Source organism: Natator depressus, chromosome 5 (assembly GCF_965152275.1).
Source record: "Natator depressus isolate rNatDep1 chromosome 5, rNatDep2.hap1, whole genome shotgun sequence".
NCBI classification, from domain to species: Eukaryota; Metazoa; Chordata; order Testudines; family Cheloniidae; genus Natator; species Natator depressus.
In genome coordinates this window covers 127,993,634-128,015,109 of record NC_134238.1, presented here as the reverse complement: position 1 = coordinate 128,015,109, position 21,476 = coordinate 127,993,634, and the positions used below count along the sequence as shown (strand labels likewise).

Genomic DNA, 21,476 nt, shown 5'->3' with positions numbered 1-21,476 from the left:
TGGGGAAGGTTTGATAAAAATCCTCACCAATTTGCATAGGTGACCACAGACTCAAACCCTTGGATCTTAAGAACAATGAAAAAGCATTCAGTTTCTTAAAAGAAGAATTTTAATAGAAGAAAAAGTAAAAAGAATCATCTCTGTAAAATCAGGATGGTAAATACCTTACAGGGTAATTAGATTCAAAACATAGAGAATCCCTCTAGGCAAAACCTTAAGTTACAAAAAGACACAAAAACAGGAATATCCATTCCATTCAGCACAGCTTATTTTCTCAGCCATTTAAAGAAATCAGAATCTAAAGCATATCTAGCTAGATTACTTACTAAATTCTAAGACTCTATTCCTGCTCTGTCCCCAGCAAAAGCATCACACAGAGAGAGAGAGAGAGGCTTTGTTTCTCTCTCCCCCCAGCTTTTGAAAGTATCTTATCTCCTCATTGGTCATTTTGGTCAGGTGCCAGCGAGGTTATCCTAGCTTCTTAACCCTTTACAGGTGAAAGGGTTTTTCCTTTGGCCAGGAGGGATTTTAAAGGTGTTTACCTTTCCCTTTATATTTATGACAGTCCTAGAGATGACAGAGAAAGAGTTCTCCAATTCATTTCTGCTCGATTTCCCGCACAGCCAGCCCCCACTCTTGCTCCCTGCTTGGTTTTAGTTTTTCTTACACTGCCCTAAATACACATGATGGGGCAGGTCCTCAGCTGCTGTGCACTGGCAGAGTTGCATGGAAGCTGAGGACATGCCCTGATGTCTCCAAACAAACCTTGATATTTCACTGTAGTCCTGCAACAAACCCATTCAGTGAGGCAGGATGTCATACTATACTACCATACCCACCCCACAGCAGCAATTCTAATTTGCAAACTATTTCCATCTCTTTTATAGAATTTCCCACACCATCTAGGAGGACCATCACCTTACCTTAGAGCTTAGTTTCTCCTGCGCCGCTGACACACCCTCTATTGATTGTGGTCATTCGCTAGTTGTGGGACCTCTTCCCAGGTGATGCCAGTGCATTCAGTCCTCTTTCACTGTCTTCTGCCTCTTCTTCTTTGGCCTTCCACACTTTCTCTTTCCTCCCTTGAGTACGCCATTCACTGCTTGCTTAGCGTGTTGCCCATCTTACAAACAGGGCATGTGTCCAACCACCTGAGCCTTCTCTCTGTGATGACCTTTTCTAAACTCCTGCTCTGTCGGCTCCCTGACTCTCCCTTTAGTTACTTTGTCTTTCTATGAAATGTGTAATATCTTCTTCAGCCATCTGCGATGGGCAGCCTCCAATCTCTTTTGGTTAGCCACTGTCATTGGCCAAGTCTCTGCTCGGTACAGTAGAGTGCTCTGTACAATCGCATGGTATACCCTGACCTGTAGTTTGGTGTGGTGACCTCTGTTTGACCACGGGTTGTTCATCCTTCCAAAAGCAGTGTTTCTTTTCCTAATCTCATATGAATCTCTCTCTCACAGCCACCTTCCAATGTCATCACACTCCCCAAGTGGCAGAACTCTACCTGTTTGATTTCTTTTCCATACACGTGCACCTTTGTATCTGTTGTCCAGTTTCCTCCCTTCGTAATCTTGGTCTTCTCTGCATTTGCTTTCAATCCAATTTTTGTTGCTTTCTGTTCTCTCTCTGATGTAAGTGCAATCATTCCATTCCACATCGTCCTTGGGAAAGCAATGTCATCAGCAAAGTTAAGCACCACTGCAAGAATGAATAGCTGTTATTACTGATTATTTCCAGCCCGCCCCCCCCCCCGCATTGGATAGCATCAGCCACTATATTTGCTAGGTGTCTGCTGGTAATTCAGTCTGTGATGCATTTCTAAAGGCCCAGGGACTCATGCCTACAACCCCCAGGTGCTGAAGCAGCTGCCTAGGTACTACGCTACACATTATGCCTCTTCTAGCAATAAAAAGACAAAAAAATAAATCAGCCCTAGGAAAGCTAGTACCTCACTCTGGAAAGAGATTGCCTGCGCTTCTGTGCCTTGGAAGCAGCTATTCAAGTGTTACAAAGATGCTAAGGAAACAGCATGTGTTTTGAGACTATAAGAAGACTGGTTAATAGTCACCAATATCCCATCGATCTCTTCATGTTTTATAGAGATTTCAAAGTATTTCCCACATCCACACTTAGGTGGAGAATGAGTCACAGGGAAGTCAAAAGGCCACAGAGCAAGTCAGCAATAGAAGCGGGGGTTGAAGTAAGGTCTCCTGGCTCCTCTGACATCCTTCCCATTCCTGTCCCATGGCAGCCACCCAGGGGAGGGCAGTGAAAAGAATGTAATTTCTTTCACGAATCAAGCTCACTTTATATTTCATTAAGCACTTGTGCCACTGAGGCTGCCTGAAGGGGCTCCATCTGCTGCTGGTCAGTGCAGAGCTCAGCCCCATGACCTGGAGACTTTAGCACCACCCCAGCTCGCTGGGCCCCGGGGACAGCTCAGCACACACTGAGAAATGGTCACCACCACCGCAAACAGCATTGCTTTCGACATCACTCATGCCCTGAGAGTCTCCAAGCCAATGAGAATGCAGGCTGCACAAGGAGTTACAAAGGCAAATCCGTGTGTCTCTTGCTAACACAGGCCACCCCATTACCCATGCCTGGTCATGCAAGCTTTGTTTAGTGACACAGATTCTTAGCCTGAGCCTACTACCAATGGTTTCCATGGGCGCAGGACTGGACCCCAGGAAAGGTCAAAGGAGCAGATCCTAGAAGTCAGATGCAAAGGGTATGTCATTCCATTCAACTCCATTTGCCAGTGGGATGTGCCATGTTGAGGAGGGGGCTTAGTAGCCAAGTCACGTGGTGCTGGGGGTCTCCATTTGCAGTAAATGGAAGAGGGAGTGGCTTTAATTCCTGTACAGGTATCCGCTGTTGGCATGTTCTTGTTTTCTTTCAGTGAGCTTAACCGTCCTAGGCCTGTCTGCCCTGCCACCAAAGGTGGGACTGCAGCACACACAGAGCTAGCTTTGATCGCACTTTGCTCTAATAGCAAGGGCGGCGAAGCTGTGGCAGCTTGGGCTAGCAGACCACGGATGGGGCTGTACAGCCAGCTAGACTGGGTATGTCTACAAGTGTGGCAGTCACACCCTGGATTGCAGTGTCGTGCTGGTGTTATGCAGGAGGTCAGACAGCTGATCACAGGGGTCCCTGCTGGCCTATGCATCCCAATGACTTCTTCCCCTCACGTCATGTCAGCCCAAACCAGAACCTAACCCTGAACATTCAGATTGTTAGGTCCCCAAAATCCCACTGAAATTTGATGGGTACCTAAGTCTTTAGGGTTCCTTTGCATCCCAGTCTAAAACCATTTTAAAGTCATTTCCTGTGAGGCTTAGTAACCTTACAGTGCCCCTTTAAATGTGCAATATTCCCCAAAGTGCATAGTATTTCAGGGCAGTGATGGTTCTCGTGACATGTCTATTATGTTTCTAATTCACTGGGCATGCTGGGGCCTGTTCTGCCTACAGGGTACAGAGGGTTGGTACCCAGGGTACTGCAGCCAGGCCTGTCCGGAGAGTGGGGAAGTGGTAGCATTCTATCCCGAGAGCAGTGAAGAGACAAGGCCTGTGATCAGAGAGGTGCATTGCAGCTAGTCCTGTCCTCCCAGCAACCAGTCTTGATGTGAACGCACGGAGAGCTGGAAAATCTACTGCTTCGCTGGGTAGTTCCTTTCAGTGGTTAATCCTGTCTGTTCCCCTCACAATGAGTAAAATCTCCCCTAGTTCTTTGCTCTCTAATAGAGAGCTTTTTCTATTCCCCTAGCTGTCAAGATTATTCTATTAGCCTATCTGCATAATTCATTTTGTCCTGGGATGCTGGGACTGCCTCACAGAACTATACCATAGTTTTAACGGAGACCTTGGAGGCTCCTTATCAGCGCTGTGCTCTTCTCTGAGGCTATGGGAAGTTGTGTTAGGAGAGTATGAGACATAACGCCTCCGAGACATTATTAAAATCTTGATTATTGCTCCAAGCTCCTGCTCGGGAGAGGGGCTGTGTGTGTGTGCGGTGGGGGAAAACAGGGGATTTCTGGCTTCAGCACATGCTTTTGCATCCCTCTTTGGGACCTTTAGCTATAATGCTCTGTGGCTTTTTGGCACCACTGGACACAGACCTAGACTCCCACGTTCCTTGTCTTTTTTACACTGCTAGGCCTGCTTTATCTCTCCCTTAGCAAGGATTTAAGTACCAAATATTGCTGGTGTGGAGGCTAGTCTTTGTTACAGTTAACGGTCCATGGCATGATCCTGTTGTGCCTTCTACCCCCTCAGCTCAGCCCGTATATGGCAGCACACAGGGGCAGAGCTGACTCAAGAGCTTACACTCGACAGACAGAATGTGGTTTGATCCCTGTTTTACACATGAGGGACCAAGGCCCAAAGAGATGAAGGCTGGTGTTTGAGGGAGTTGGGCATCTTCCTTGCCTTAAACTTCATAGAAGTTGAATGCTTCTCTTCTTTAGGTACCTTGTCCAGGGTCCCGTAGCTGGCCTGTGGCAAATCAAGAACTGAATCAGGTGCTCATGAATCCCTGCCCAGTTCTTTGTCCCAAAGATGTCCTGTAGTTGTAGAGCCTAGCTACCCCTTTCCATTGAAGGTGTTCCCACCACTGAGAAATGTCAGTCTCTTCATTCTGTTTCACCTTTCCAGCCAGATAGACACGGTCACAGCACTTAGTTAATCCCTGATGTCCTCCAAGGAAGAGGTTTAGCTATCGCCACTCATCTCATTTGGAATTATGATGCAACTGCCTTTAACCATGAGTCCATTAGATTTGCTTATTTGCACCCGCAAAGTTGTCTCTTGTCACTTCTTTAGTGTCCTTAGATACATGGGCCATCCACCCCTAATATCACTTGGAACTTCAGGAAGTTCGGTATCTGTCAAGGTTGCTTTCTGTAGCTTTTCTGACACTTGTCTGCATGTGTCCACAGCATCTGCATGCCCTTTTACATCATTTTCAAGCTCATGGGTACGTGAGTGCAATGCTGCCACCGGGGCCGGCTCCAGGCACCAGCATTCCAAGCATGTGCCTGGGGCGGCAGGTAGAAAGGGGCAGCAGTTCCTCCGGCCACAGCGGCAATTCGGCGGCAGCCTCTCTGTTCTGCCCACTGCAGCGGCAAATCGGCAGCAACTTCTCTCCTTTGCCGGCCACGGCGGCAGTTTTTTTCACTGCTTGGGATGGCAAAAACTGTAGAGCCGGCCCTGGCTGCCACAATGACAGAGTGTTTGCTACTACCAGATTTTTCTCAGGAATGTATTTAGTAATTGGGTTAAATCACATTAACCTTAGCAATAGATATTGGCATCTTAGGGTACTTCTACAGTACAAAATTATTTCAAAATTATTCTATTTGAATTTTCGGAAGCTATTTTATACATTTGGTCTTCTGTGTCCCCACTAAAGTGTGTGAATTCGGTGGATTGCATCCACAGTACCAAGGGTAGCATCGAATGTTGGAGCGGTGCACTGTGGGTAGCTATCCCACAGTTCCCACAGTCTCTGCCGCCCACTGGAATTCTGGGTTAAGCTCCCAGTACATGATGGGGAAAAAAACAATTCTCGTGGGTGTTTCTGGGTATGTGTCGTCAGAAAGCTATGGCAGACAATCGTTTCACACCTTTTTGGCGTGCAGACTACTACTTTCAGCAGATCGTGCACCGCTGCTCTCCTGATACTATGAATCCACCTCTCCAACTCAACTGTGCTCGGCCATCGTGAACCGAGCAGCACAGCTTCTGCCGCCAACTCTGCTCTCCCGCTATTGCCACACTTCCGAGCTTCTCCATGTTGTTTGTCCTGGGCTCCCACCTCCATGAAAGCCACATAAGACAACCCTTTTCAGCCTTTGTTCGGCTACCGTGAACCGAACAGCACAGCTTCCGCTGCCACTCTGCTCTCCTACATTTCGCGCCCTTTTTCCAGGATTACCCATGCAGGTGCCATAGCCATGGAGCCCGATCAGATCTCCGCTGCAGTTTTGACCATTGTAAATACCTCGTGCATTATCCAGCAGTATCTGCAGTACCTGCAAAACCGGGTGAGGAATCGACGACAGCGCCATTACTATACTGATGATGACGTGGACACAAACAGCATGGCATGTGGCAATTGGGAGATCATGGTGCTGTTGGGCCAGGTTCATGCCGTGGAAAGCCGATTCTGGGCCCGGGAAACAAGCACAGACTGGTGGGACTGCATAGTGTTGCAGGTATGGGATGATTCCCAGTGGCTGAGAAACTTTCATATGCGTAGGGCCACTTTCATTGAACTTTGTGACTTGCTATCCCCTGCCCTGAAGCGCAAAGACACCAAAATGAGAGCAGCCCTCACAGTTGAGAAGTGAGTGGCCATAGCCCTGTGGAAGCTTGCAATGCCCGACAGCTACCGGTCAGTTGGGAATCAGTTTGGAGTGGGGAAATCTACTGTGGGGGCTGCTGTGCTGCAAGTAGCCAATGCAATCATTGACCAGCTGCTATCAAGAGTAGTGACTTTGGGAAATGTGCAGACCATTGTGGATGGCTTTAATGTGCTGGGGTTCCCTAACTGCCGCAGGGCGATAGATGGAACGCATATCCCTATCTTGGCCCCGGAACACCGGGGCGGCCAGTGCATAAACCGCAAGGGGTACTTTTCCATGGTGCTGCAAGCACTGGTGGATCACAAGGGATGTTTCACCGACATCAACGTGGGATGGCCAGGAAAGGTGCATGACACTCATCTTCAGGAACTCTGGTCTGTTTGAACAGCTGCAGGAAGGAACTTACTTCCCAGACCAGAAAATTACTGTTGGGGATGTTGAAATGCCTATAGTTATCCTTGGGGACCCAGCCTACCCCTTAATGCCCTGGCTCATGAAGCCGTATACAGGCACCCTGGACAGTAGTAAGGAGCAGTTCAACTATAGGCTGAGCAAGTGCAGAATGGTGGTAGAATGTGCGTTTGGAGATTTGAAAGCGCGCTGGCGCAGTTTACTGACTTGGTTAGATCTCAGCACAATCAATATTCCAATTGTAATTGCTGCTTGTTGTGTGCTCCACAATATCTGTGAGAGTAATATCTGTGAGGTTTATGGCAGGATGGGAGGTTGAGGCAACTCGCCTGGCAGCCAGTTTCACACAGCCAGACAACAGGGTGATTAGAAGAGTGCAGCAGGGTGCGCTGCACATCAGAGAAGCTTTGAAAGCCAGGTTCATGACTGGCTGGGGTATGGTATGAGAGTTGTGTTTGTTTCTCTTAAAGTTACCCACACCCTATATATATATATGAAAGGAAATAAAGTCACAATTGTTTAAAAACTGTTCTTTATTATTTGTTGCACAAAACATTGAGAGAAATCAGAACCTAGATGGAGGAGGGGGGGTATTGGGTTGGGGCGTGGAGGAGGAGGGAAGGACAAATCCAGAAACCAAATCAAAATTTAGGATATGCCAGCTTTCTGCTGCTTGTTCAATCCTCTGGGGTTGACTGTGTAGGTCCCCATAGCCTTCCCCCTCCCCGTGTTCTTGGGCATCTGGATGAGGATGATATGGAACTTGGGGAGGAGGGAGGGCAGTTATACAGGGGCTGCAGCGGCAGTCTGTGGTCTTGCTGTCTTTCCCGCATTAGATCCACCATACAGCGGAGCATGTCAGTTTGCTCCCCCATGAGCTTGACCATAGCATCCTGCCTGCTCTCATTGTGCGCGTCCCTCCTCTCTTTGTGTTCATTTAACGCTTTACGGGACTCCACAATTGTTTGCCTCCACACATTCAGCTGGGCCCTATCAGTGCAGGAGGACTGTATGAGCTTGGCGAACATGTCGTCCCGAGTTCGTTTTTTCCACCTTCTAATCTGGACCGGCCTCTGGGACAGAGTAGATAGGGCCCGCGTTGAAACATTTGCACCTGCTTCGGGAAGAGAAAAAGGGTGGGTAGTATTTTAAAAGATACATTTTAGAGAACAAAGGGGGCACTGTTTCTCAGTGAAACAGGCAATTCATAGGACACAGCACATGTTGTTTCTGTACAAGGTCTCGTTTTGCCTCTTATACTGAAGTGCCTGCCACTTTGGTGTGAGTAAGCCATCACACACAGCCGGGCAACAGAATTCAGGTTGCAGGCAGCCTGTGGGCTCTCTGGGATGATCGCTTCACACAACACCCTCCCCCCCCCCGCCCCCACACACACACTGCAGGGCTCCGATGAGGCTCGGAGCAGTGATGAGCCCTTTAAACGAAACGTGAACCGCCCAACGCGGCTGGGTTTCCCCCCAACCCCCACCGCGTGGCTCCGATCAAGCTCTCACTCACCAGAAGTGCCTTCTCCAGGGTCATGGTCCAGGAGCATGCTTTGAGAGAAGGGGGAGGCTATTGGCTCCAGCATTAAGAATAGTTCTTGGCTGTGGGGAAAAACAGATTCCCCACTTGCTGCCTGTGCACTGTCCTCCTCCTTCTCTTTGTCCTCCAAAAACTCATCCTCCTCGCTCCATGCTACTCCCCCCTTGCAGGTGTCCATGGACAGTGGTGGGGTAGTGGTGTCATCACCCCCCATAATTGCATGCAGCTCATGGTAGAAACGGCATGTATGGGGCTGTGACCCAGAGCACCTGTTCGCCTCCCTTGCTTTTTGGTACGCTTGCCTGAGCTCCTTGATTTTTGTACGACACTGTTCTGTGTCCCTGGAGTAGCCTCTTCCCGTCATGGCCCTGGAGACTTCAGCGTACGTATTTGTGTTCCTTTTTTTGGAACGTAGTTCTGCCATAACAGATTCGTCTTCCCAACATGCAATGAGATCCAGTATCTCCCGTTCGGACCATGCTGGAGCTTGTCTGTGAATCCGGGACTGCGTGGTCGCCTGTGATGGTGGACTGTGCTGATGGTCACCTGTGCTGATGGTGACCAAACAGGAAATTCAAAAGCTCCCGGGGCTTTTACTGCCTACCTGGCTAGTGCATTGGAGTTCAAAGTGTTGTCCAGAGCAGTCACAAGGAAGCATTCTGGGATAGCTCCCGGAAGTCAATATCGTCGAATTGTGTCCACAGTACCTGTAACCCGGAACTGTGATCTCGATTTTAGCGCTACTCCACTTGCTGAGGTGGAGTACAGAAATCGGAGTAAAGAGCCCTTTAAATTGAAAAAACTGGTTTGGTCGTGTGGACGGAACCAGTTTTATTTCGAGATAACTCAGCTAATTCCGAAATAACCACGTACTGTAGACCAGGCCTTAGTGGTACTTGATCCAGGTCTTCTCAAATTGCTTTGGCTTTCTCAGGACTAGGACGGATTCCATCTCTGTTTATTGTCTGCCCTAAAACTTGATTTGGGATAGGCGGAAAATGCATTTTCCCTTGGCTAGCCGCAGCGTTGTCTCTTAAGGTTAGTTGTACTGGATCTCCTTTCAAAAGTCCAATATCACAAAATATTCCATCGAGTTTTTCCACCTTTAATAAGGCCTCCATTACTGTTGTAGCTGAATGCCACACAGTCTTTAATATATTTATCCTAATAACATACCTGTCAGGTGGGACCAGGGCTCAATTTCCCACAGGAGTCTATGGTGGAGCAAAGAATTGAACCAGAGTCTCTAGTCCTACTCTGATGCCCTAACTACTGCATCATCCTTCCTCTCTTGTCACCTTGCTTCTTTGTTATAGGTTTCCTATCTGGCTAGTGTGTTGGTTATGGAGAGACACCAGAGACCTCCTTTAATCAGTGGGCACGGGGGCTTGATTTTGAGGTGAAAGCTGCACAGAAATGATCATGGTGTGCAGCAGGGTTGGCCTACAGTTTCTGCTTTCAGCACTATGCTCGACATGACAGAATGAGTCATACTTCCTCCACTACTAAAGGCTGTCAAATCAGGCATCCCTATTGGCTGTTATCTTGCATTGGCAATGACTACACTGCTGAGAATAGGGTTACCATATTTGAACACTCAAAAAAGAGGACACTCCACAGGGCAGGGGGAATTTGCTCGCACCCCCTGGGCCCGCCCCAACTCCACCTCTTCCCCACCCCCATTCCAACCCCTTTCCCAAAGTCCCCGCCCCAACTCCTCCCCCTCCCTGCGCCATTGGACCCCTTCCCCAAATCCCCGCCCCGGCCCCGGCTTCTCTCCTTAGCGCGCCGCGTTCCCCCTCTTCCCCACTCCCTCCCAGCTGTGCGAAACAGCTGTTTCACGGCGCAAGCACTGAGAGCTAGGGGGAAAAAGCGGGCACTCTCTAGAGTAATCAACATTCACTTTCTTTCTTGAATGATTAATTCTTCTTTGGGGAAAAATAATAATGACAAAATCCCGGATGTTTTTAGATATTTAAAAATTCCTCGTGGACGGTGATTTAAGAACCAAAAAGCCTGACACGTCCAGGAAAATACGGACGTACGGTAACCCTACTGAGAAGGCTGTTGGTCTGTGTCCCTTTGATCATATACAAAGACAAAAGCTATGCATTCAGAGTGCAGCGTGAGTAGGCTGCGCACGTCTCCTTTTATCAGTCAACTAATCTGCTACATGCACAATCATATTGCTCACTTTCCAGCCCAGTGTATGAAACAACATTAACTCTCCGAAGTCCCGACTGGCACAAGTTTCACCCATCCATAAACTCCCCAGCTCCCATCTATCATGGGATAGTGCATAGGATATCAAAGCATTCATACATTGCTGAGCTGGTTTGCAATACCCTGACACAGACAGCAGTGGACAGAGAGCCTCAAAGCTGAAGTTCCTCCAGGTACTTTGCTGGAGTCAGGTACTTCGCTTATTTTAGGGCTTGACTGTGACCTGCTTAATGACCAGTGTAGAGGAATGAGTGGGCATAAGGTGCCTCATTATTATTCCCCTGCATAGACTTCCTGTACTACGGGGCTGCCACCCCTGCTCCTGCACAGCTGGGCAGAACCTTGGCTCCTCCCCCAAAGCATTGGGCAATGCTGCCGTGGGGGAAAGGGAGCTCGCTGTTGCCAGTGGGGAGAGGGCTGGGGGGAGTCCTCCTCTCTGGCCCCAGCCCTGGGGCAGCCTGCCTGCACCCCAAACTCCTCATCCCCCGCCCTGCCCCACCCCAGAGCCCACACCCCCAGCCAGATCCCTCACCTCTCCCCCGAACCCCAACCCTCTGCCCCAGCCCTGAGTCCCCTCCTGCACTCTGAATCCTTCATCCCTGGCTGCACCCCACCCCACATCCCTCACTCCTGCACCTCAACCCTCTACCCTAGCCCTGAGCCCCTCCCACGCCCCTCAGCCAGAGCCCTCACCCTCCCGCACCCCAACCCTCTGCCCTAGCCCAGAGCCCCTCCCACACCCCAAACCCCTCAACCCCAGTCCCAGCCCAGAGCCCTCACATTTTTACATTATTTTTAAAAATATATATCGGCTTACAAGGCAGGACCCGTTCTGGGCACCACCAAAAATTATACAAACCTGCCGCCCCTGTGCACATGTGGTGGCATGGCAGGGACAGGGAGGTGGAGAGTTAGCACAGATTAGCTCCTCCACGGACCAAGATGGGGACCTAAGGACCAGATGACATCTCAGTCACAACCTGGCCCCTGCTCCTGGAGCAGTGCAATTACATGCTGCCTCGTTTCAGGGCTTGTTGCAAATCTAGCCCTTAATATAGTTTTCTTATGCAAAGACATACTGTATTTGATAGAATTCTAGAAATGTATATCCCTTGTCCTTTGCGTAAGTGCCATTACAATTTAATTAGACAGGGGCTGCAGGAACGCCTGCATTCACAGGGCCCCTTTTTCTGATGATGAGTCGCTAACAGGGCCCATGCCTGGCATTTCTTTGCAGGGGCTCGACAGTGTTTTTCAGTCTGGAGGGGAAGCTCACTCTCTCACACGGGGGCGGCACAGGACCACAATCAGGACTGCAGATTTCACCCTGTCATTTCTAATCAAACCCACCTCTCCTTTGTTATTTTTTAATTGCAGCTCAATATTTCGCTAGCATCATGGTCATTGTTGGTCTCTCTGTGGTGGTAACGGTCCTGGTTCTTCAGTTTCATCATCACGATCCACAAGCGGGAAAAATGCCCCACTGGGTAAGTGGCTTCAACATGGACACATGCAGTAACAGGAAATAAATGATTCTTCTTGATATTGAACTGATGGGACCACAACTTGTTGTAATCAGCTAAATAATTGTGATTGAACAAAACAGGTGTGATATCACCATGCTGGCCGTGTCACGTAGAAAAAACCCCCACACACCCAGAATCTGGGTGACCATTCAAAAGGCACCCTGGTTATTAGGCTTCCCACTGGAGTTTGTGCCATTTACTGTTCCGATAACATGGGAAAGTCAAACAGCCTGGCAAACCAATGCTGCTCTTCTTAATGGTGCCCACTTTGCTATTGCCAGCCCCAAGGACCCCTACTGCTCTCTGACCCACTGGCACAGAAAAGCTTTACGGTTTTCAAAGCACAAAACACAAACATGTCTCAGCCACCACGGATCCTTTTGTTGAGGTGTTTACGCTCCAGGAGCCCCATTTCAGTCAGCACAGAGCACAGAGCAAGTGGCAGCGCAGAGGTTCCGAATCTGAACCTGGATCTGCCTCCCAAATTTTCCCGTTGGTTCCTGCCACTGTATGAACTGGGCCAGCTTACCAACTGGAACCCCCATTGCTCTCTTATTCGGACATGGCAGTTGGGGTGAGCCCAGCTAGACCATGATCACATCTCTCTCAGCCCACCCCCACTCACTCAATAGGGTGAGTGAGCAGAGGAGACCAGAACCAGAACAGCTGTTACAACCAGAACAGCCACTTCCATTGACACCATCTAAGTACATTCAGGACACTTCTAGACTCACCTGCTGGGAGATCTGTCCTGGGCCAACCCAATGCCTCAGGTTCGACTCAGCCAGTCTTCATCGGGAGAGCTTCTTTTGTAGCTGGGAGGCGAAATCCCGGTCTGAGCTGCGGAGGCAGGCCCCATGTTGTGCGGAACGTGAGAGCTGCCCTGGCACAGCTGAGGAACGCTCTCCCTGCCCCAGCTTGGGATTGAGGGTAGTCCTGACACAACACACTGGAGAGATGAGCTCATCAGCATTGTGACATCTCTGGTGATGCCTCTCTGCACTGAATGGACGCAGAAGCCTGAGCTACCTCTTCCCCGCCCCCACTGCTAGAGCAGGTCGTAGTAGACTATGCGTCCCTGGTCGTAGTAGACTCTGCGACTAGGTATCCAGAGGCAGTATCCTTACGAATAACTACGGCCCCCGTCATCGCCAATGAGCTATTACAGATATTTTCCCGGGTGGGGTTGCCACGAGAGATACTGACAGACCAGGAGACTAATGTAACCTCCAAGCTGATGGCAGAGCTCTGCAGACTACTGAACATCCGGGCCCTTAAGACCTCTGTCTACCATTCCCAGACGGACAGATTGGTAGAACACTTTAATGCGACCCTGAAGGCAATGCTGCGGAAATTCATGGGGGACGACCCCCATCAGTGGGACAAGTACTTGCCAGCACTCCTCTTCGCCATACGTGAGGTGCCACAAGCTTCCACAGGGTTCTCCCCATTCGAGCTCCTCTACGGGAGACGACCCCGGGGGATTCTGGACCTCTTGAAAGAAACCTGGGAGGAACAAGAGACCCGGGTCAAAAGTTCGGTCCAGCATATCCTCCATTTGAGGGAATGGCTTCGGGAACTAGGCACCTGAGCCAGGGAGAACCTGTTACAAGCACAACACAACCAGCAGATCCAGTACAATCGAGGGATGAAGATGAGGAACTTCGAACCGGGGGACCGAGTTCTGCTGTTGCTGCCATCCTCTGCGTCTAAATTATTAGCCAAGTAGCAGGGACCATTCGAGGTGGTTCGGTGGGTGGGGCCCAAGCTTTGGCCCTTATCCAGTGAGTACAAGGAGCCAGGCAGGGTAGACACTGGCCAGGAGCTCAACCCTACACAACGAGAACAGATACGGCAGGTGGTAGCCGCATTCCCCATGGTACTGTCCGCTCAACCAGGGAAGACGACGGTGATCAGCCACCATATCGCCACTATCCCCGGCCAAAAGGTGAGAGAGAACCACCGCCCGCTCCCTAAGAAAATGTGGGAGACTGTGCGGAGGGAGTTGGAATCGATGTTAACCCTGGGGGTGGTGGAAGAATCGAGGAGTGACTGGAGAAGTCCCGTAGTGCTGATCCCCAAGCCAGACGGCTCAGTAAGATTTTGCATAGACTTTCGCAAAGTGAATGCCATCTCTCACTTTGACGCCTACCCCATGCCACGGGTGCACGAGTTACTGGAAAGACTAGGACAGGCAGAATTTATCTCCACCCTGGATTTAACCAAGGGGTATTGGCAGATCCCTCTGACACCTACCTCACGAGCAAAGACAGCCTTTCCTACGCCATTCGGCCTTTTTCAGTTTACAGTGATGTCCTTCGGGTTCCATGGTGCTGCGGCTACATTCCAGCTACTCATAAACCAGGTACTGAGCCCCCACAGTCTGTATGCCGCAGCATACGTTGATCATAGAATCATAGAATATCAGGGTTGGAAGGGACTTCAGGAGGTCATCTAGTCCAACCCCCTGCCCAGAGCAGGACCAATCCCCAACTAAATCATCCCAGCCAGGGCTTTGTCAAGCCTGACCTTAAAAATATCTAAGGAAGGAGATTCCACCTCCTCCCTAGGTAACGCATTCCAGTGTTTCACCACCCTCCTAGTGAAAAAGTTTTTCCTAATATCCAACCTAAACCTCCCCCACTGCAACTTGAGACCATTACTCCTTGTTCTGTCATCAGCTACCACTGAGAACAGTCTAGATCCATGCTCTTTGGAACCCCCTTTCAGGTAGTTGAAAGCAGCTATCAAATCCCCGCTCATTCTTCTCTTCCGCAGATTAAACAATCCCAGTTCCCTCAGCCTCTCCTCATAAGTCAATTGCTCCAGTCCCCTAATCATTTTTGTTGCCCTCCGCTGGACTCTCTCCAATTTTTCCACATCCTTCTTGTAGTGTGGGGCCCAAAACTGGACACAGTACTCCAGATGAGGCCTCACCAATGTCGAATAGAGGGGAACGATCACATCCCTCGATCTGCTGGCAATGCCCCTACATATACATCCCAAAATGCCATTGGCCTTCTTGGCAACAAGGGCACACTGTTGACTCATATCCAGCTTCTCGTCCACTGTAACCCCTAGGTCCTTTTCTGCAGAACTGCTGCATAGCCATTCGGTCGCTAGTCTGTAGCGGTGCATGGGATTCTTCCGTCCTAAGTGCAGGACTCTGCACTTGTCCTTGTTGAACCTCATCAGATTTCTTTTGGCCCAATCCTCCAATTTGTCTAGGTCCCTCTGTATCCTATCCCTACCCTCCAGCATATCTATCTCTCCTCCCAGTTTAATGTCATCTGCAAACTTGCTGAGAGTGCAATCCACACCATCCTCCAGATCATTTATGAAGATATTGAACAAAACCGGCCCCAGGACCGACCCTTGGGGCACTCCACTTGATACTGGCTGCCAACTAAACATGGAGCCATTGATCACTACCCATTGAGCCCGACAATCTAGCCAGCTTTCTATCCACCTTATAGTCCATTCATCCAACCCATACTTCTTTAACTTGCTGACAAGAATACTGTGAGAGACAGCGTCAAAAGCTTTGCTAAAGTCAAGGAACAACCCGTCCACCGCTTTCCCCTCATCCACAGAGCCAGTTATCTCGTCATAGAAGGCAATTAGATTAGTCAGGCATGACTTTCCCTTGGTGAATCCATGCTGACTGTTCCTGATCACTTTCCTCTCCTCTAAGTGCTTCAGAATTGATTCCTTGAGGACCTGCTCCATAATTTTTCTAGGGACTGAGGTGAGGCTGACTGGCCTTTAGTTCCCAGGATCCTCCTCCTTCCCTTTTTTAAAGATGGGCACTACATTAGCCTTTTTCCAGTCTTCCGGGACTTCCCCTGATCGCCATGAGTTTTCAAAGATAATGGCCAATGGCTCTGCAATCACATCCGCCAACTCCTTTAGCACTCTCGGATGTGGCGCATCTGGCCCCATGGACTTGTGCTCGTCCAGCTTTTCTAAACAGTCCCGAAACACTTCTTTCTCCACAGAGGGCTGGTCACCTCCTCCTCATGCTGGGCTGCCCAGTGCAGCAGTCTGGGAGTTGACCTTGTTCGTGAAGACAGAGGCAAAAAAAGCATTGAGTACATTAGCTTTTTTCACATCCTCTGTCACTAGGTTGCCTCCCTCATTCAGTAAGGGGCCCGCACTTTCCTTGACTTTCTTCTTGTTGCTAACATACCTGAAGAAACCCTTCTTGTTACTCTTAACATCTCTTGCTAGCTGCAACTCCAGGTGTGATTTGGCCTTCCTGATTTCACTCCTGGCATGCCCGAGCAATATTTTTATACTCTTCCCTGGTCATTTGTCCAAACTTCCACTTCTTCTAAGCTTCTTTTTTGTGTTTTGAGGATATTGTCGTTTATAGTGATACCATATCCAGCACCTAACCAAGGTACTACAAGCCCTGGGTGACGCAGGCCTCATGGCGAATCCGGCCAAATTCCATTTAGGACAGCGGGAGGTGACTTATTTAGGCTATACGGTAGGGCGAGGGAAATTATGCCCCATGGTAGATAAGGTACAGGCTTTGAGGGACTACTCCACCCCTAAATCCAAAAAACAGGTACGACAATTCTTAGGGTTGGCGGGGTATTATCGGAGGTTTGTCCCTAATTTCTTAACACTGGCTGCCCCCTTGACGGACCTAATAAAGAAAACCCAGCCCCAGAAGATCCAATGGACGGAGGAATGCGAGAACGCTTTCCACGCGCTCCGACAACAATTGACCAGGGAGCCTGTGTTAACCCAACCCGACTTTATGAAGCCTTTCATTCTCCAGACAGATGCGTCTGGAGTAGGGATAGGAGCTGTAGTGTCGCAAGAGGTAGAGGGGGAAGACCACCCCATTTTATACCTCAGCTGGAAGCTCTTTCCACGTGAGACGCACTACTCTACCATAGAGCGGGAGGCCCTCGCAGTTAAGTGGTCAGTCGACGCACTGCGGTACTACTTGCTGGGGAATCACTTCTTCTTAGTGACTGATCATGCCCCTCTCCGCTGGATTAAAAGCATGAAAGAAACGAATGACCGAATTATAAGGTGATATTTGTGCCTCCAGCCCTATTCCTTTCAAGTACTGCACAGGCTAGGTAAGGCCCACAAAAATGCAGACTTTTTCTCCTGGATGGGAGAAGAGAAGGACGAGGAAGGGGACAGGGCAGGGGAAACCCCTACCATCATTCTAAGGGGGAGGGTGTGTGACGAGGTGGACAGGCCCAGCACTGGGAAGGAGACGGTCAACCCTTCCCTGCTGGCAGAAGAAGCCACGCCCCTGAGGCTCTGCTGGGCATGCTCCAACCGAGAGTCAAGTACAAAAGCCTGCAGAGCTGCTCAGTCAGGGCGGGTGGCTGAGGAAGGAGGACACCCAGCAGAGGCTCCAGCCCAGGACCAGTGGCGACTTGTACAGGAGGGAGCCGATGGGCCAGGAAGTGGGACTAGAGACTGGCAGCTGTGGGAACCCTGGGGAGCCCCAGGGGCTGAGGAACCTGACAGCCCTGATGCCACAGGGACTGCTATGTCGGGAGAACTGGTAGGAAGTGACCCAGGAAAGGGAAGGGAGTGGTATCTCCCACCACTCTGAGGGCAGCGTGTTGCAGTAGGATTCCCTGCTGACCCGGGGTGGATCATGCCCTCAATGACAGGGCCCTGGGTTGGAGCCCGGTGAAGGAGGGTGGGCCCGGGCTCCCCTACCGGGGGTCTCTAACCCCTCCCCCCCTTTTTTGTGATTGCATAGTTCACTGACCCCTCTCTTACCTCAAAGGAGATAGATGAACTCTGGCCACTGTGCCACACTATCCTATAAGGGGAAGAAGATTTAGAGGGAGTGCCCTGATAAGGCTCACACGGCCTGGGTTAACCCTAAGTGAAGGTCTAGGGTGAAAACAAGCAGTCTTAGGGCTGGGGCTGCAGGAAGGCACTGGGAGTGCTTCCCCTGCCACACCAAGGGCCACATAAGGAGACACGACCCCCTGAGGCAGAAAGAGGGAGTGCCAGAAAAACAGGCTCAGTCTGGGACTAGCTGCCAGAAAGGGGTAGTGCAGCCCGAGGCCCCCAGAGAGAAGGGAGCTGGGGCAGAGAGGCCCCACCTTAACCAGGGAACCCACCCTAGTGACAGGAGGGCCACGGGGGCGGGGACTCAAACTGAGAAGGAAACCTACGTAGGACTGGAGCAGTCTACAGTGGGGATCTAGACCATGGAAGAGGGAAGCAGGTTGCTCCAGTTGGAGGAGAGCCTGCAATAGGAAAGAGATTCCCTGAGGGCCCAGCTGCTAGGAGCACAAGGGCGCTAGGGGATTTCTCCCCCCTGCCCCGAGCATTCTTAAGGGGGAGGCTGTGTAGTGGGGTGGCTGCCCCACTCCTATACTAGAGGGGGTTCCAGGAGGCCAGAGGGGCTGTGTGGGTGGGCGGCCAATCAGAGAGCCAATCAGAGGCTGAGTGAGATAGTCAATCAGGGCCAGGCTCAGCCCTATATAAAGACTGCCCATCAAGGGAGCAGGGGGTCTCTCCCAGGCCTTCAGAGGGTGAAGGTCTGTCTCCTGTGCGAGAGGACTAGCACCAGGGACAGTGCAGTGCGGGGCAGGTGAGGGGAGCAGAAGGAACTCCAGCCCGGTATCTGCCAGGCTGCAGGCCCTGAGGGAAGGGAAGGGCCGGGCTGGTGCAAAGGGCATGAAGGAGAAGTGACCCAGGGAGAGAGGCGGACAAGGGGAGAGAAGGAGGGCAGGAAGGCTGCCGCCAAAGGGTCTCTGGGTGCACATACACCCAGCCGTTGGACATGGCGTTAGTGGACTACACCAGAGCCCTGGCAAAAGGGGTTAGACTTTGGGGTGTGGTTGGCCGCTGGGGCTGGGCGAAGTGAAAGACTGCTGATAAACACACAGCCGCCCCCCCCTCCCACCCTTTAAGGGGGTGAACAAGGACTAGGGGGCACTGCCGGAGGGCAGTGTCTTGAAGAGGACGCCCCAAGAAGGGAGCAACGTGGGTCCAGGCATCAAGAAAGGGCGAGAGATGGACGGGACACCACCAGTGGAGGGTGCTCCACACTGGTCTGAGCTAATTCCCTGACGAGTCAGCAGGAGGCGCTGCGGTGGTGAGTCCCAGCCCCGTCACAGACCCCTTTTGATTTTAAGACTGCCTGGGAATATGCTAAGGGCAGAGCTTTCAGGATACCTGGAGCAAGCCGCTCCTCCCATATCTAGGGAGACAGTGCTCCTCACCCACTGCTGGAGCAGTAAATGAAGAATCTGTGTTTCCTTCCAGCCGTGTACTAGGAATGTGTGAGTGACTGAGGTTCCTGGGTCGGCTATTCATAAAGAGAGAGACTGGCTTGTGGATTGGGCACTAGCTGGAGACCCAGCAAATCTGGGTTCTGCTCCCTGCTCTGCCACTGCTCTGCTGTATGCCCTTGAGCAAGTCATGTCACCTCTCTGTTTTATCTATTTAGACTGTAAGTTCTTCAGGGCAGGCACTATCTCTGCCTATGTACAGCACCTAGCAAACTGAGGCCCGTAATGATTATTTGCATTGCAGTAGAGCCTACTTGACTATTGCAGAAAACATCATTTGAATGGATATGTGCCAGGCCAGGAAAGAGAGAGACCCACGTAAGAAGAGATGGGGTGGGAGGGACAGGGCTAGACCTAGAGTGGAAAGGCAGGAGTGCTGCAGTTGTACTGAGGAGGACGTCACCAGGAGGATGAGAAGGAGTTTGACTCTCTGGATACAAATACAAAAGTTTTGGTCACTGTGATTCCCGGCACATCGGCCCTGTTTTTTCTCCATGCCTGTTGCAGTCTGGGTTACATTTTTCTTCCAGAGATAGCCCTGCAGCCTTTTTTCTCGGTAAGAATGTGAATCTATTAAGATGGTTTTCTGCAGAGAAGAGGAAATTGCTTACCTGAAACTGTTCTCTGCAAGGCGAATCTCATTGGATTCCCTGTTGCTCATTCATCTTCCTCCCCACTGCACCGAGGGTTCTGCACATTTTAACTCCTCTCAGTTCCTCATTGTGGGGTTATTTCCACCTTTTGCTTCAAAGGAATTGACAGCTGGTGAACCAGGGGCAGGCTAATGACCTGCATAGGGGCAGCACAAAAGACACATGGCTTAATTAGCTGCAGTAGTGTCACTAGCCCCCTGCTTTCCTGAGCCAGTAACTAACTTTCACAATTGTGCAAATTCCTTTCCCTTCCTGAAAGTGATCACTCCATCCATAGTACTCCTGTGTGTTTCATTAGGAGACAGAAGAGGAGAGGGCCTGAGGGTTAGTACTGAACCTAGCCTGATAAGGCGGTGGGTTCTATAAGCACCAAGCATGCAGTAGAGCCTAGAGCAACTGGTGCTCTCTCTCTTCCATTGGACTATATGGGTGCTATATGGCCACTGAACCGAAGGGGTTTGCCAAGGCCAAGATTTTCAAACGTGGGAGCCTAAAGTCAGGCTCCTCAGCTGGTATTCAGGTGACTAAAAAGCAGGGGCTGTTGGGTGCTTAGCATCTTTGAAAGCTGGCCACTGATCTGACATGCAAGAGCCCTTGTGTAACTCCTGCTACAAGGGTTAATCACCGGGGACAGGGTTCCCAACTACCCAGATGTGACAGGCAAGCCCTGCACTACCGACTGGGCAGCAGGAGGGCTAGGGATGGGACTGCACCGATGAGGGGAGGCTGGGTTTGTAGGACTCAGGAGCATTCCTGCTCTTGGTGAGAAGCCACCTCAAACTAGAGCCACAAAGAGAACGTGCAAAACTGAGCCTAGCACCTAACCTTAGCGCTCCACTGCCCAGGGCAATCCAAAGCCCTAAGTTAGGCAGCATCCAGGCTCCCGATACAATGTATGGGGAGAGTTGGACACCTAAGAACGGGATTCACAGAAGCCAATAAGAAATGCCGAGGAGAAGGGAGGTGCCTATGCTCCATCCCTCAGTGAGAGCGGGGCTGGAGGGAGGTGCCTATCATCACGCAGGAGTCACAGCTGTGACCCTGCTCCAGGAGCTCGGCACCCAGGCCGAGTCAGCACTTCCTTGCAAAGAACGGAGGAGCAGGTATAGGCAGCTTCTGAGAACCTGCTGGTGCGACAGGTGGGGGAACACCTAGCTTGAGAATTCCAGCAGGGCATAGGCATAGGCATGAGCTAGGCACCAGGCATCAGAACTTAAGTGTCTTTGTACATGCCCACTGGCAGAAACGTAGGTGCCGAAGTGACATGACTGGTGGGAATGTAGGCCTCTACAGGGTTAGGTGGCAGCTGAGCATGGGTTTTGAGCATTTAAAGTGCCAGTTAAGGTGGCTAAATCCCTTTGTGGATCTAGCCCCGAGTGGTTTATGTGGGACTCTGACTGAAAGCAGCAGCCTACTGTGTGGACGGTCTGTTACACTGTTGGGAAAGTCTGTT

At 50.7% G+C, this 21,476-nt stretch overlaps 2 protein-coding genes across 4 annotated transcripts in view; one reads left to right on the top strand and one right to left on the bottom strand.

Annotated features, from left to right (window-relative positions):
* The window catches only part of DNAH6 (dynein axonemal heavy chain 6), a 265,685-nt gene that overhangs the window by 41,524 nt on the left and 202,685 nt on the right, over positions 1 to 21,476 (bottom strand). The window contains exons 78-79 of the mRNA XM_074953620.1: positions 19,982 to 20,159; positions 924 to 1,667 (exon numbers count right to left, since the gene is read on the bottom strand). Coding sequence (XP_074809721.1) covers positions 20,117 to 20,159 — 43 coding nt within the window. The 3' untranslated portion in view covers positions 924 to 1,667; positions 19,982 to 20,116. The remainder of the gene's footprint in view (positions 1 to 923; positions 1,668 to 19,981; positions 20,160 to 21,476) is intronic.
* Positions 1 to 21,476, top strand: part of LOC141987833 (neuronal acetylcholine receptor subunit alpha-7-like) — a 119,180-nt gene that overhangs the window by 88,076 nt on the left and 9,628 nt on the right. For all 3 annotated transcript variants that reach the window (XM_074953622.1, XM_074953621.1, XM_074953623.1), the window contains one exon: positions 11,930 to 12,039. In XM_074953622.1, the coding sequence (XP_074809723.1) occupies positions 11,930 to 12,039 (110 nt within the window). The remainder of the gene's footprint in view (positions 1 to 11,929; positions 12,040 to 21,476) is intronic.